Source organism: Pleurodeles waltl, chromosome 6 (assembly GCF_031143425.1).
Source record: "Pleurodeles waltl isolate 20211129_DDA chromosome 6, aPleWal1.hap1.20221129, whole genome shotgun sequence".
In the NCBI taxonomy this organism is placed as follows: domain Eukaryota; kingdom Metazoa; phylum Chordata; class Amphibia; order Caudata; family Salamandridae; genus Pleurodeles; species Pleurodeles waltl.
The window spans coordinates 1,173,812,110-1,173,827,050 of NC_090445.1; the positions used below are offsets into that span (position 1 = coordinate 1,173,812,110).

Sequence of the window (14,941 nt, forward strand, 5' to 3'; positions counted from 1 at the left end):
GTTTGTCAAGTGATGGACAAAGCCAGTCAATCTTGTTCTGAGTCTCTTGTCGTTCCGAATAAATTAGTCTGCAAGATTTCTGCAATTTGATTTTTTTATTTTTTATTGAGAAAGTGATATAATGACATTGTTTATAATCTTATAGCACTCTCTAGGGTTGTGTGAGGCTTTCATTTTCAGTGAAAAATAGTGTTCCTCTGATAAAGGAGATTCCTTTAAGCGTCCCCTCTAAAGTGGCCTGTTTAGCTATGGTAGGAGATTTTCTTAAAATTCTTTCTGTGGAAAGTAGATATGTCAATTGTTTTATCAAAGTGCAACTTTATTTAGTGTATAATTTTATTATACAGGGCAATTAAGACAAAAGAGTTTGGAAGAAGGATGTCTTATTCTGTTGACTGGAACATGGAGAGATTCAGATTGTGATCACTGTCCTTAATGCCTCTAATATAGGTATTTTTAGGTTTTAGTGAGTGTGAGGACTGACTTGGCTAAAAAAAATCCAACTCAGTCTGCAAGTTTGAAATGGCATATCTGTGATTTATCACAGTACATTAATGTTATAAGTGTCAAAGTAAGAATTATTGTAGGTGCTTCTGACACTGCTTACGTTTGTTGAAAATTCTGTTCTTTGGATTACCTTTGAATGTGTAGTTTTGTAAATGGTGTGAAGAGGAATAAAAAAGAGGATGTTTGATAGATTGGTATTGGTGGGAATAGAGGGGTTGTTCAGGTTGACATTGGGGTAATAGGCAGATTTGTATGAAGTATTTTCTAGACGATTTGTCTTAACAGAGGGGGAATGGAGTAGTGAGGTCATATGTAGGTGCTCCCTTACTGAAGGAAGGTGGAGGTAGAGAAAAATTGGAATCCAGATCTGTCAGAGGAACGGAGCTGGAAGGCTTTTGAGTTGGAACACGGCTGTGGGTTAGTAGGTTGCAATAAATGAAAGGCCCATTAATGGTGTTTTGTAGAGTAGACAAGTTTACAAATGATACTGCGATTAAGGTGAAACGCTGTGAGCTCTCTTGGGAAGATGTTGGTGCTGGGGGAAATAGATAATGTCCTATAGGCTCATCAGGGTCTTTGTTAGATAAATCATCACAGATTAAAGGTTTGAGGTTCGAGGTTAAAGGGTAGAGGTAAATTGAGTGTTGGTATTGATGGAGAAAAATGTGAAGTTGATCATTATAGAGGAAGTGGAGAAAGAGAGGTTGCATGAAGAAAGAGGCCAGAAAGTGAAATAGGTTTAGGAATCTGGTGTGAACAATGGCAAGATGTCAGCGGCCTGGGTACTTTTCCAGATACTGGCTTTGTGCCTTCACACTGGGTATCTAATCTCTCATAGACTTAGTCCAAGGTTATTGATAAAACTGCATATGACAAAATTCTAATATTCCTGTTTGGTTTATCAAAAATATAGTTTAATTACAGAATAAAATGTAGTTCGTATATTAAGTGAATTAACTATCAGATGATAAAAGGTCTGTCTTTCAAAGAAAAGCTCAAAGAGAGCTGTCTGTCAGCAATATAAGTGTAGAGCTTGTGCACCATGCCAGAATGTGGTCTGCAGGCTTCTCTGGGGATTTTCAGTCATCCCTAGTGGATGCAGTTTTGAGGCATTCGCCATTTTTGCAACTTAGACGATTTGGCCCTGGAGCAGTGTAAAGAAAGCTGATCCAAAGCACTTTTCTTGGGCCTTTCTGTCATTTCTAGATAATTCCACCTACAGTTTCACCCCCTCCGTGGATATGGTTGAGTTTTCAGTTTCAACAGCGCTAGACCCCTCAACCAACCCAGGAGGCCTTTCGGCTCTTTCGTGGCTGAGGCTGTGGTTCACAAACACCAGGCCTAGTACTGCAGGAATAAAACTTTCAGGTCAGTCCCCTGCTCCTAGTGCATCCACAGTCACAAAACGACTATTTTTGAGTCCTTCGCGGCATACTTCCACCTTTTTCTTAGGCAGGATCTGATATTTCCTCTTGGGGAAGTAAGCCATAACTTCAGACAAGTGGGTCTTCAAAATTATACATTGGGCTATGCCCTTCTGTGTCTCTCTAGACCGTCGCTCCTCCCACCATCATCGGTGCAGTGATGGAGGACCACTTGTCCATCTTGTGTCAGGAAGTCCAGACCCTTTCGGCACTAGAAAAAGTTGCGGGCTCTGAAGTAGCAACTGGGTTGTAGTCCTGCTACTTCCTTGTGCTGAAGACTAGTGAAAGCCTTCATCCTATTTTCGTGCTCACAGTTCCTTCTTGCAAAAGTGCAAATTCAAGATTCTCACACTAACCCTGGTCCTGTCTGCGCTAGACCCTTTGTGGCTAGATAGTGGCATGGGACCTGCATGATTCTTAATTCCATTTCCACACCCCTGTAGGCCCACTGGTGTCAGCTCATGTTCACAGTGAACCTGGAACATTTTTAGTTTGCAGTGTTCCCTTTTGTCCTCACCAGTGCCCCTCTGGTGTTCAACTAAGTAATGGCTGTGGGCTCATCGCACCTTTGTAGGTCAAGGACTCCAGTCTTTCCATACCTTGATGACTAGCTGCTGTGAAAGTAGGCTTACCCTAGGAAGTTGGCAAGCACATCCAGACAGCAGATTACCTCCTAACATCATTGGAGTTCACTATCAATGTGCTGACGTCCCACCTGACTTTGCAAAAGCTTCAACTCATTTGAGCTATTCTGGATATGATAGATTTTTTACTTTCCCCTGGAGCAGAGGGCTGTGATCCCAATGATTCTGCCTCTCTCCTGTATCTCAGTTCAGATGACTCCGAGGCAGTTGGGATTGTTGGCCTTATGGATTGTGCTGGTCAAACATACAAGATGGCACATGAGGGCTCTTCAGTGGAACCTCAATTCCCTGTAGGCATTGCAACAAGGGAATCTGTCCGATTGTATCCAGATTTTGGAGGAAATTGCAACCTTGCAGTGACAGTGACAGGAATGCAATTGACCCAACTAGACTTGAAAGTGGTGATGGGTTAGAAAGTGATTCCGGATTAGAAGTGGTGACGCATGCATCAATTTCATGTTGGCAAGGCCGTTAGGGAGAGGTGGAGATCAGAGGTCTATAGTCTCCTATGGAGACTAGACTACACATTAGTTTGGTGGAGTTGAGAGTAATTTGCTTGGATTGAAGGCCTTTCTTGACCACCTTGAGGAGAAGGCTTGTGATGGTCCTCATGGACAGCACCACTGCCATGTGGTAGGGTCTTGGGCACTATACTCGGAGCCTCTACTCCTCTGGAAGTGGCTAGACTGCCTGGGAATTTCACTGCTACTGAACCAGTTGGTGGGATCTTTAAATGCCTGAGTAGACTAATTCAACTGACGATTCTTAAAGGATCACGAATGGAAATTGCATCTAGAGGGTGGCGTCAGGTATTTTACATCAAAGGGGAGACCCCTGGCTCAACTTTTTGCCATCATCAAGAATGCTCAATTTTAGCAGTTTTGTGTGGGAGAGTTTGCAAGGCAGCATTCTCCTTCAGACGCAATTCGTCTAGAGTGGACCTTCAGACTCTTGTATGCCTTCCAGACTCTGAAGGAGAGTAAGATGATGAGGCCCATGTCATCCTAAAGGGACTGGATTCGGCCAGGGGAGTGTCGTCACATGAACTTCTGGGCATGAACATCTGTCCTAATCCCAACCAGTTTGGTTCCTCTGTTGCAGGGCAGGGTAGGGTACTGCACCTGTGTCTGACAAATTTGTATCTTCATGTTTGCAGTTGGCCTTTTTCAGCCTCCTCACTGAGGTCACTGATGTCATCTTAATGTTGAAGTGTCTGTCCACAAAATCAATGTAAGTCAGTTGTTGGGATAAATTTGTGGCTTGGTGAGACAGCTAATAAATTGACCCACTTCAACTCAAGTTTTGTTGTTTGGCTTGTCAAAGACTTGCCTTGAGCACTGTTTGAACTTTTTTGCGTTTGCCTGATCAGTCTTTTTTAAGTCACCTATTGTGATGAGCTTTCTGACAGGACCGCCAACATCCTTAGTTATGCCCCAGTGGGACTTGAAATTAGTCCTCACTTTTTTGATGTGTACTCGTTTGAGCTACTGTATGGTTGTCCATTAAGGCACCTGATATTGAAAATGGTCTTTCTCACTGCTGTAACTTTGGCCTGCTGTACAAGCAAGCTGCACTTTTTGTCCACCCACCTTATACCACTTTCTTCGCAGATAAGTTGGTGTTGACGGTTTGAGCTTCCTTTCTGCCAAAAGCGGTCACTCTATTTCATCTCGGGAGGCTATCACTCTTCCTCCAATCTTTGTGCCCCACCTCATCCCTCTAAGGAGGAAGAGAGAGAATATTTTTTAGACCCAAAGAGGCACTAAATTTTTACACCGGTCACATCAAATAGCGTTAGATGGACTATGAGCTCTTTGTGGGTTTCTCCAAGGCAAAGAAGGGAAAGGCAGTGCAAAAGCTGACCTTTTCCTGACGGATTGGTCGCTATATAAAAATATCACATCGGTGACGAAGCAGCCCCCATCAAGCTTACGGTTCATAATACCCAACTAAAACTGCTACAACTGCACCAGCATGTGGAGTACCTGTGCTGGACATTTGCCAAGTGGCTATATGTGCATCAGTACATATGTTCCTCTAGCACTACTGTCATTACAGACACCTGCCTTCTCGCCTTCCTGATCTGTAAATTGGGCTTTTTCTCCATTTAAAATGACCCCCTATCTAGACAGCCGTACACGGTCATGCCAATCTGCTGATAGGCTCTTACTTTTGAGGGTGTGGACAACCTAAGAAAACAATTGACTTTGGCGGGCATGGCTGCCCCATATATCTGTCACTGTTCGTTACTACTAGAGCAGAATGACGCCTGCATGGAGCTGCAAGAACGCACCCTACCAGCATAGTGGAGCACTTCCTTAAAGTTTCCTGATTCAGTCTGACGCCTGAGAAATATTCACCTGGTGAGGAACCGGAGGTTCGACAAGCACAATTCTGAGCACATGTTGATGTCTCCAACCCAGCAAGGTTTTTCTTCTCTAAACCACGGATGCATTCTTCCAGGGGCACACATATTCTTAAAAAATAACATTGTTTGGAAGCATTTATTTATGTCAGTCCCCTTCATTGGGGGGGTCGGTACACGGTGCAGTTTCGGGCTTATCCTCCAGAGCGGTGAGTCCAGGATATTCAGGCTGTTACCTATTTTTCAGCCTCTATCCTGTATTTCATTGAGACTGACACTGATGCTGCGGGGACACATGGTCTCTTGCACCCTGCTGGTGACACACGCCCACTGGCATATGCGACCTCCGCAGTTGGACCTGACGTTCCAGTGGGCGCATCAGGGGAATCTCTCAGACATGGTCCAGATCTCGGAGGGAACAGCAGAAGATTTGCAGTGGTGGCTAATGAACCAAGAGTGGGTCAGTGGAAGACCCCTCTCCTTTCCGCAACCAGATCTGACAGTAGTGACAGGCTTGTCACTCCAGGGATGGAGCAGCCTTCTGGGAGAGGTGGAGATCAGAGGACTCTGGTCTTTGGCAGAACCCGGACTCCACATCAACCTGTTGGAGCTCTTGGCAATCCGATTGCCATTGAAAGCATTTCTACTCTCCATCAAAAGAAGGCTAGTGCAGGTGGACTGCCATGTGGTACTAGAATAAATAGGGCCGGGTGAAGTTGTGAACCCTTTGTCAAGAGGCCCTGCATCTTGGGACATGATTAGAATGATCAGAATGTCAGGACATTTTCTTGGTGGTTGAACACCTGCAGGCTCTCTGAATGCCAGAGTAGACAAGCCCAGCCGAAGATGCCTAGTGGATCACAAATTGTTTCTCCATCCATAGGAGATGCAAGGTCTCTTTCAGCAGTGGGGAGTTTGCCACTGCGAGAACACACAATGTCAGCAGTTCTGCATGCTGGAGTTTTCAAGGCAGCTCTTGCTCTCAGATGCTTTTTGTCTCGAGTGGAACTCAGGCCTCCTGTACGCATTTCCGCCCAATGACCAGACCCAAGTCATCCTTGTGGCTCAGGGCTGGACACGGAGAGTCTGGTAGCCAGAGATTCTGAGCATGGCCATCGATCTTCCAATCAGGCTGCCCCTTATGGAGGATCTTCTGTATCAGCAGAAGAGAAGGATCCTCCTCCCAAACTCGTCATCTCTTCCCCTTCTTGCATGGAGATTGAGCGATGGCAATTGACAGCTCTCAACCTTCATCCTGAAGGCTGTGATGTTATCTTGGCAGCCAGATGACCCTCCACTGGACGGTATATGCCTGCCATTGGCAAACATTTGTGCCATGGTGTGCAGACAAACATATTGACCCCTTTCTTCCCCAAGTTTTTAAAAAATTCTTCCTCTTGCCCAGCAGGGCTCTGCTCTGGGCACTCTAAGGGCTACCAACATATATCTTATTTTTCTGCCTTTTGCAGTTGCCTGATCAGCCATCCCTCTTCAAGTCCACTGTTGTACATAGATTCTTGAAAGGTCTTCGACATCTGTTGCCGCCTTCACCCTTTATCATGCCTCAGTGGGAATTGAATCTTGTAATGACATTTGCCCCCTCAGGCTACTTGCCATCAGTGCAGCCTTCCTTGTGGCGATAATATATGCCTGGATGGTCAGTTAACTTCAGGCCTTCTCATCTAAGCCTTCTTACTCCACCATCTATCCTGACAAACTGGTACTTCCCACAAGAGCCTCAGTTCTTCTGAAAGTGGTCACTCCATTTCACACAGGCCAGTTTATCACCCTGCCTACTTATTATGCTCCTCCACATCCCTCCTAAGGAGCGACTCCACCATCTGAACCCAAAAAGAGCATTGCTGTTCTACCCTGACTGCACACAAGAGTTCCAGGTGGACAACCAACTCTTCGTTGGGTGTGTTGGAGCAAAGAAAGGATGGGCCGTGCAAAAGTGGACCATCTCCCGATGGATCCTGCTTTTCATTTAGATTTGTTATGCACTGGCCAAGAAGCAACCCCAAGAGTTTTCTTGCTCATTCCCCAAAGCTAAAGCTACAACCAGCGTGTTAGCGTGCACAGTTCTGGTCCTAGATATCTGCCAGGCAGCAACGTGGGCCTCCTGTCACACATTCACAAAACATTACTGCCTAGACAGTCAAGTCAATCAAGACTGGAACTTCGCCTGTTCAGTCCTTCAGGACTTCCTCGTGAATAATTGGTCTGCAGACCCACCTCAAAGGGTGATATTGCTTGGTTATGTATTCTAACGCAAGGAACTTGTGGCTAGAAGTCTATATAACATTGACAAGTTACTTACCTTTGGAAAACGCCTTATCTGGTAAAGGCTCTCACTGCAGATTCCGTACCAACCCATCCGACCGCCCCACTCTGTGTGCAAACAGATTTCTGGGGACAGAACTGCGCACCCTTTCTCAGCCCTCGTTTTCCACACCAGTGATCAGTATTCTTCATGGCTCTATGCTTCTGGCATGGAAAATCTAAAAAGGAAACTGACTTTAGTGCACCTGAATGGCTCCTACATAGGCACTGCAAACATCGCTTCCAGCGCGGACTACGCCACACAGACTTGAAGTACGCCACTTATCTGCATGCAGGTGTACTGCTCATGCAAACATTTCTTGATTCATTCTGGCACTTGGGGATAATTCTAAGGTAAGGAATCTGTGGCTAGATAGAGTCCCTACCAGAGGAGGTGTTACCAAAGGTAAATAACTTGTTCATTAGAGTTATACTCTGAGGAGGAGGGGGTAGTGTTGTCTAGGTATTCTTCAAACTATAATCTTGTTTCAGTTCTAAAAAACAATTAGTCAATCTGTCCGAATTTGTTGATTTAATTTCATTCTCTAGAGCACCAAATACCCAAAACCTCTTTCACAATATGATGCATGTTTGGAGCAATAGATTTTGTATTTGACCAATAGTTACCTAGCCAAAGGTCTGATAGGGTTTTTTGTAATACATATTTCAGCCAAGGAATTGTAATAGCTTGCGACCTACTTTGAGTAGACCTTTGTATGCTATCAGCTTTTGTTACCAAATTCTGATCTACTTGTAGATTGGCCTCAGTTTGGCATGATCCCTTATTGGCTTTAAAGCAAGATCTAAATGTAATGTCAGATCAGAAGTGGCGTGCTCTGAGGGAGTTAGGCAGTGCTTTAATGAAATTGTTCTAACTGTACTAAGATGGTCCACACCACAGTGCCCTAAGCCTCTGAGCCACATAGCGTTTAAGTGCCTGGGCTGTGTAGCTTAAGGACTGAGGATATGGTGGTAAATTGATGATGGTTGTGCAAAACTAACTATTGTTCAGGGTGTGCATTTTAATAAAAGTGTGCTTTTTAATATGCTTGTGCCATAAATGGAAGTTCAGTATCCTCACACCAAGATAATCACACTTTGTCACTCCCTTTTATGCATTATCCCAGTGTTATCTTACTGCTAAATGTTTTTGTGAGGACTGAATCCAATTAATTTAGTTCATTAGTTCTAGTCCATGACTAGCGCAGAATAGGGCAGACATCTGGAGAAGTAGCTGAAACTCCTGTGTCTTGGAAATCAAAAGGGTAACATCTGTGAAAGAGTACTGACAGCTAATGTAAGTGAATTGACCAAAAGATTGGCAACCCATTAATAAAAAAAAAGTATTTTTTTTTAAGTACCTTCTGACGAGCAACTTCACTGCAAAGTATCTTTCGGGCTAAACATTGTTTTACAAAAAAGTTAATACCTCCCAATTTAACCCACATTTCTTTATCAATCAATGTGCTCAGTGAACGTGATTCTGTACATTTAGCTCAGTCTCGTACAACATATCCCACAAACATTTTTGCAGATAATATGGTTCAGCAACACAGTTGATCCTGAATTCAGGCATTTCTAGATCATCACATCCCCATCTGTATCAGATTCTTTGGGGCATACATCTCCTTTCTATTATTCAAACCATACATTTTTACCATGTTTCATACCTGCAGATCCTTGAAAAGTGGCCTAATATTTTACATTTATAACATCTCGCTTTGGCAGCAGGACAATTATTGGATGTTGCAACATGTTTAATAGTACCACACCTAGTCACTCAATCTCTCTCTCTCTCTCTCTCTCTCTCTCTCTCTCTCTCTCTCTCTCTCTCTCTCTCTCTCTCTCTCTCTCTCTCTCTCTCTCTCTCTCTCTCTCTCTCTCTCTCTCTCTCTCTCTCTCTCTCTCTCTCTCTCTCTTCTCCATCCCTCCTTTGTTCCCTCGTCTCTTGACCTTCCGCTCATCAGATACTTGTAACGTACTCTGCCAGTCAAGGTTTATTTTACATAGTCCTTCCCTTGTGTTCAACTCTATCACATAACTAGAACTCTTTTCAGTGCGTCTGGGCACAGTAATAGATTTTACTAAAGACAGTTCTTTCATTCTTAACAGCTTCTCCTGCATCATTAAATTAAGAGGTTCGATTAATTAATTGATCTCAAATAATTTCCTCATCCAAATCCCTAAACTTGCATATATCAGCCAGGGTTGGGAAAACCTCTCCTTCACTGGTCTATGGTTTCTCCAGGTAATTTTGCCCTCAAGAAGAGTTTGTGTTTTTCCTCCACCACACTAATCTTTTTTCCAAAATTCTCACCTGCTGATACACATTCTTCATCTGATTTTTCTTCATGTCAGAAATACTGTCATGGTACTAATCGTACCATTCTTAATACTTTTCTAAACTCCAGCCCCAGGCTGTGTTTCGCCATAGCCTATTCCTTTTTCCTATACTCTGAGCAGCGTTAGAATTGGCCGGGAGCGCCCAGCCAGGGTCCTCCGAGGCAGACTGTGAGCCTGTGTTGCTGGGTTGGAGAGAGCCCTGTGCGCATGTGTGAGATAGCAGGCCATACACACATGTGCTCACACTCGTCACCCCCGTGGCCCGCTCCTTTACAAGGAAAAGATAATAAACAATGTGAAGGGGCGGGGATGAGGGGGCAACGCTCTTTTGCCCTCATGAAGGAGTCTCCCCTGATATTGAGGCTCCTGCTTCTGGAGGTCAGTAATTAAGTCGGTTCATGCAGGGCTAGTGTTTTGTGAACTTTAACGTTCTATCAATCTAAAGGGTACTTTCCCGTTCAAGGAAGCTTAGTTTCACATGATCTTATTGAGAGAAGGATCTAGTTTTATCGCTTTAGATCTGGTTGACTTGTACTTATGTTCTTGAGGAACTCAGAATGGAACTTATTTACAGAGTGTGTAGTTATTGTGAGAACTTTGCTGATCCTGCCCTATTACACATACATTGGACACCTTAACTGTGGATTTATGTAATTGAATCTCTGTAGAGGGATTGGTCTGTCCCGCTTTACAGTTATTGCTACAGTGTGTTTTTTTTATGTATGTATGTTTGTGTTTCGTTTCTGTGGCATGATAAACGTGATGATTTACTTCCACAATAGTCATACTTTTGTAATTCGAGTAAACATGTTAAGACATGTATAGTGTCTTCACTTTGAAAAGTTTCCCTGTGCAGTTAAAGAATTCTTCTTTAGGAAATACAGTACAAATGCTGGTAGTTAATTTAATATGTAGAGATGCAGGATTCTGCTGATGTATTTTTGGCACCTTTTTCAACCTCATTCACTTTAATTTACCTACTTTACGTAGTGTGATGTTGAAACAGTGACATGGCTACGCGTGACTCACTCTTTCATAATACATTTATTTTAAGCTGAGTGGTTCCATTGTTTAATTAAAGGACTGGAGTTTGTTACTACTTCAGAAAGATACTTCCTCAGTCACGCAGCTGTCCATAGAAAGGCTGTGTATGCGTAATGTTGGCACTGAGGGTCTCTGAGACCCATTTTGCCACTTGTGCCTGTAGAATGTCTTCTGAACCATATGTGTGCCAGGTGGTGGGACTTGTTATCTTCTTACTGGAGCTAGAGCCACCCTGTAAGCTAGATTCTGTCTAAAATTATTTATGATGGGATGTTCTTGAAAATGTAATTGTGGATCGACCAGGCTCCCATTGGAGAGGAACTTGGACATGCAAAGAAGCTGATAAGCTACTTGTAGGATGTGGATGAGGGACCTCTCCCTGCCATTGTTTGGTTCATGTTAAGAGCTAATCTGAGAAGCCGCTTGGGTAAAGTATTCACTCATTATTTTAGGTTTGGTTCTAAAACAAATCACGCTTGCCACTGTGTACAATGTCAACGCTGTCACCCTCCATCTACCTATAAATACAAAAAAGACCACAAAACGCTCAACAATTAATGCAATAGTGCATATGACAGTCTTAGTCAGATAAAGTTCCGTGGACCAAAGGTGAAAGATTTACTTTGAAGATGTATTGAAAGCCAAGTCCGGCTGCACGTATTCTTCTGAATATATCAAATTCTATGAAACAGTCCACAGTGGGGTGACCATGTGTCCCAGATTAGTTGGGACCATCCCAGATTTTTGCCATCTGTCCCAGCAGATTTCTGCGAATTTGGCTTATGTCCCAGTTTTTAGAGGAGGGGACTAAAAACAGTGAAAGGCCCTTTTTTAGGTGTTCTAAAGCTGTGCTAGTTTGCAGCTGTTCTAAGTAAGCAATTTAATTAATAGGTATGGTGCTGGTTTTAAAAATTACATTTTATTTCTTTTTATAGTGCTGCTGCTGTGTTCCTATGTTGAGAGCTGTCATTCCTCGCTGCTACATTTATGTCAATTTGTAGTTCTTCTATTTTTGCAAAATGTCCCGGTTTTTGGCTTTCAAAATCTGGTCACCCTAGCCAACAGCAAACACGTTTCGTCACAATGGTGACTTTCTCAAGGCAGTAAATATACAAATGAATAAAAGTCTCACTAGAAAAGGAAGAAATACATGAGAGGGATAAGAACATTAAAAAGCATGAGATATCATGTATGTTTATCTTACGTGGGTTATTCTTTATCCTCACTACCCATTAATGCTCTCCTATTGAATGATATAGAGTAATAGAATGATTTCATTCAAAATCTCTAAATAGCCAGTTGTGATAGAGAAGATAGAACTGTTAAGGAAATTCGATAAATAAAATAATAAGTGATGTGACAAATAGGGCTGGGACATCATATGTTAGTAAGATTATAGAGTGGTAGAAATATGGGAGAGACCACCAACAACTCCTGTTGATAAGTAGTAGTGGTGACCTAAAGAGTGCAAAACAGTAGGTACCTAGAATAGTAGTAGAGGAACGTAAAAGTGCGCAAGCTGGACATCATCCGGGACTCCTCTCTATTGATGACCTGATAAGTTAACGCTGTCTCCTCGTCAAGCTTCCATACCCTCTGTCTCCTGCAGAAGATTTTCAAATGGATGCCCACCCCCACCCACGAGGAAGACATTCACCCATGCACTCATCACCGGCAAACTGGACTAAGACAACGGACTCTGTGCCGGCATTACCAAGAAACTTCAAGCAAGGATACAAAGAGTCCAGAATGTTGCAGCCAGACTCATCCTGGACATCCACCGAAACAGCCGAATCTCCTCCCACCTCAGAGACCTACACTGGCTCCCAGCCAACAAGCGCATCACATACAAAGTCCTCATCCAAACCTTCAAGGCACTGCACAACATAGGACTAGCATACCTCAACCACCGCCTCACCTTCTACGTACCAAACAGATGTCTCCATTCCTTCCAGCCGTCCCCAATATCTGGAAAAGTACAGGAGGAGGAAGACCCTTTTTCCTACTTACCAGCCCAGACATGGAACAGACTTCGTCTTAGCCACGCTTTATAAATCCTTGATTGATTGATTGTAAAAACGTCTAATGTAGTGAGATCCAATATAACTCCACAATTTGAGTCCAGCTATGGAATAAACACAAAGATTGATTAATATGGCCAGGACATACGTCACTGAAGTTAAATATTGGCCTAAAAGACACAAACCTGCGTGAATTCAAAAACAGCACCTTGGAGTGTAAGGGAACGCAGAAAGTAACAAATGCCATGGTGTGTTTATCAGCAATGCTGCCGGAAAGGTAGTTCGATAGTATTCAAAGTGGTAATCAGAGTAGAAGCAGTCTGTAACAAGGAATAATACAGGATGGACAAGGTAACCAGAGCATCATCTTTTAGAATAAACAACATCCAAGTGATGGCATCGTATACGATGTGAGATTGCTAACTTAAAATAACAAAAAATATGTCCACGTGGAACGTATAGTCCCCAGTGCCGCACATGAAGTCCTCACATTACGTCTCAGTGTGAAATGAATATCTTAAGTTGTGAAAATAGCGTAACTAAGGCAAGAAAACACAAAGTCATAGGAGTGCCATTATGCTCAAAAGTCTTATCACCTCTGATCATAAATCGTCCAGTGCTATATTTAAAAGTTGGCTACATCTACCAGGTGAAGAAAACAAAACTACCTTTTTGGGAGAATTTACAGTAACCAGTCATCAATCAGTAAAATGCGAAAGTGGAGTAGACTTTTCATATCACCCTCTTCACTGATATCTATTTTTAACACAGTTGCTAACATAATTCTAATCACTTGCCAATGCTTGTTTATGCCCTGGCCATATTAATCATGCTTTGTGTTTATTACATAGGTTGACTTAAATTGTGGAGTTATATTGGGATCTAACTACGTTGGACGTTTTTAGGAAATGTCTACCTTTTTCTACTACTATTCTAGATACATACTATATTACACTCTTTAGGTCACCACTATGACACAAAGACAGGGGTTGTTGGTGGTCTCTCCAATATTTTAACCACTCTATAATCTTACTAACATGTAGTGTCCACCCCTTTTTGCCACATCTGTTTTTTTTCTTCATCTCATAATCTTCACAGTTTTATCTTCTCTATCACGACTGGCTTTTTAGAGATTTTGATTGAAATCCTGCTATTACTCTATATCATCAAATATCAGAGCATTAGTGGGTAGTGTGGAGAAAGAATAACTCACGTGGGATATACTTACATGATATTTTATACTTTTTAATGTTCTTATCTCTTTTCATGCTTTTCTTTCTTTTCTCAGTGAGACTTTTATTTGTTTGTATATCTACAGCCTTGAGAAAGTCACCAAATCTGACGAAATATGTGTTGGCTGTTTCTTGGAAGTTGATATATTCAGAAGAATATGTGCAGCCAGACTTGGTTTTCAAAAAATCTTCAAAGCAAACTTTGGAACTTTGATCTACAGAACTTTATTTGACTAAGACTGTCATATGCACTATTATTACATGAATTGTTGAGTGTGTATTGGTATTTGTTTGTATTTATAGGTGGTTAATGGGCTGTGTCATATATACCCATAGGTATATTTGTTATAGGGTACCCTATACCACAACAGCACCTACTTTATAACTCTTGCTGCTTGTTTATGTTTGCCCTATAGTTGTGTTTTGTATGGGATGTGTAATCTACATACTACTCCTACCAATTTGTTTGCAACCTCCATCTACCTTCTAGCATAGTCTAATCTGTTTCTACTCATTCCAGTACTGCCTGCTCAGTCGCTTCTGGCTAAACTGAAACCCAGGAGTTTAAAGGTGCACATTAGTTATCTTCTAAACTTTTATAGCCACTAATTGTTTCCCGTTTCCTGTTTTTTTCCAGAATATTACACAGAAGAGAACAAATGCCATCCTGTCAGAGGTGAAGTGGGGATACTATGAAGCAGGGTGGTGTGGGTAAAATAATATGGGAGGATGGAGGATGGAGGTGGCTGGAAAAAAAGATGGGGTCTGCTATGAACCTTTGTGCATGGCTCAGGGGATCGGACAATGTTCCTTTCCTTCTCATTATAATCGTTTGATGCGAAATGTTGGTGAACATTCTCAAAAAGTTGATATTGTAAGCACAACAAAGCGAAAAGCCCTGCTAACCTTAAATTGTGAGCGGATAAATTAACAATAGTCTAAGATCAATAAGAACATACATATTACTTGCTACAAATTTCTTCTAAAATATACTCTGACTCTGGAATATTAGTTGGGGAGGGGAGGATTGTGGTAAGAC

At 42.4% G+C, this 14,941-nt stretch overlaps 1 protein-coding gene across 2 annotated transcripts in view; it reads left to right on the top strand.

Annotated features, from left to right (window-relative positions):
- Positions 1 to 14,941, top strand: part of MCU (mitochondrial calcium uniporter) — a 539,967-nt gene that overhangs the window by 113,765 nt on the left and 411,261 nt on the right. Inside the window, exon 2 of one of the 2 annotated variants that reach the window (XM_069240392.1) lies at positions 14,540 to 14,578. The exons of the other annotated variant lie outside the window; for it this stretch is intronic. Coding sequence (XP_069096493.1) covers positions 14,540 to 14,578 — 39 coding nt within the window. The remainder of the gene's footprint in view (positions 1 to 14,539; positions 14,579 to 14,941) is intronic. 2 annotated transcript variants of the gene reach the window in all.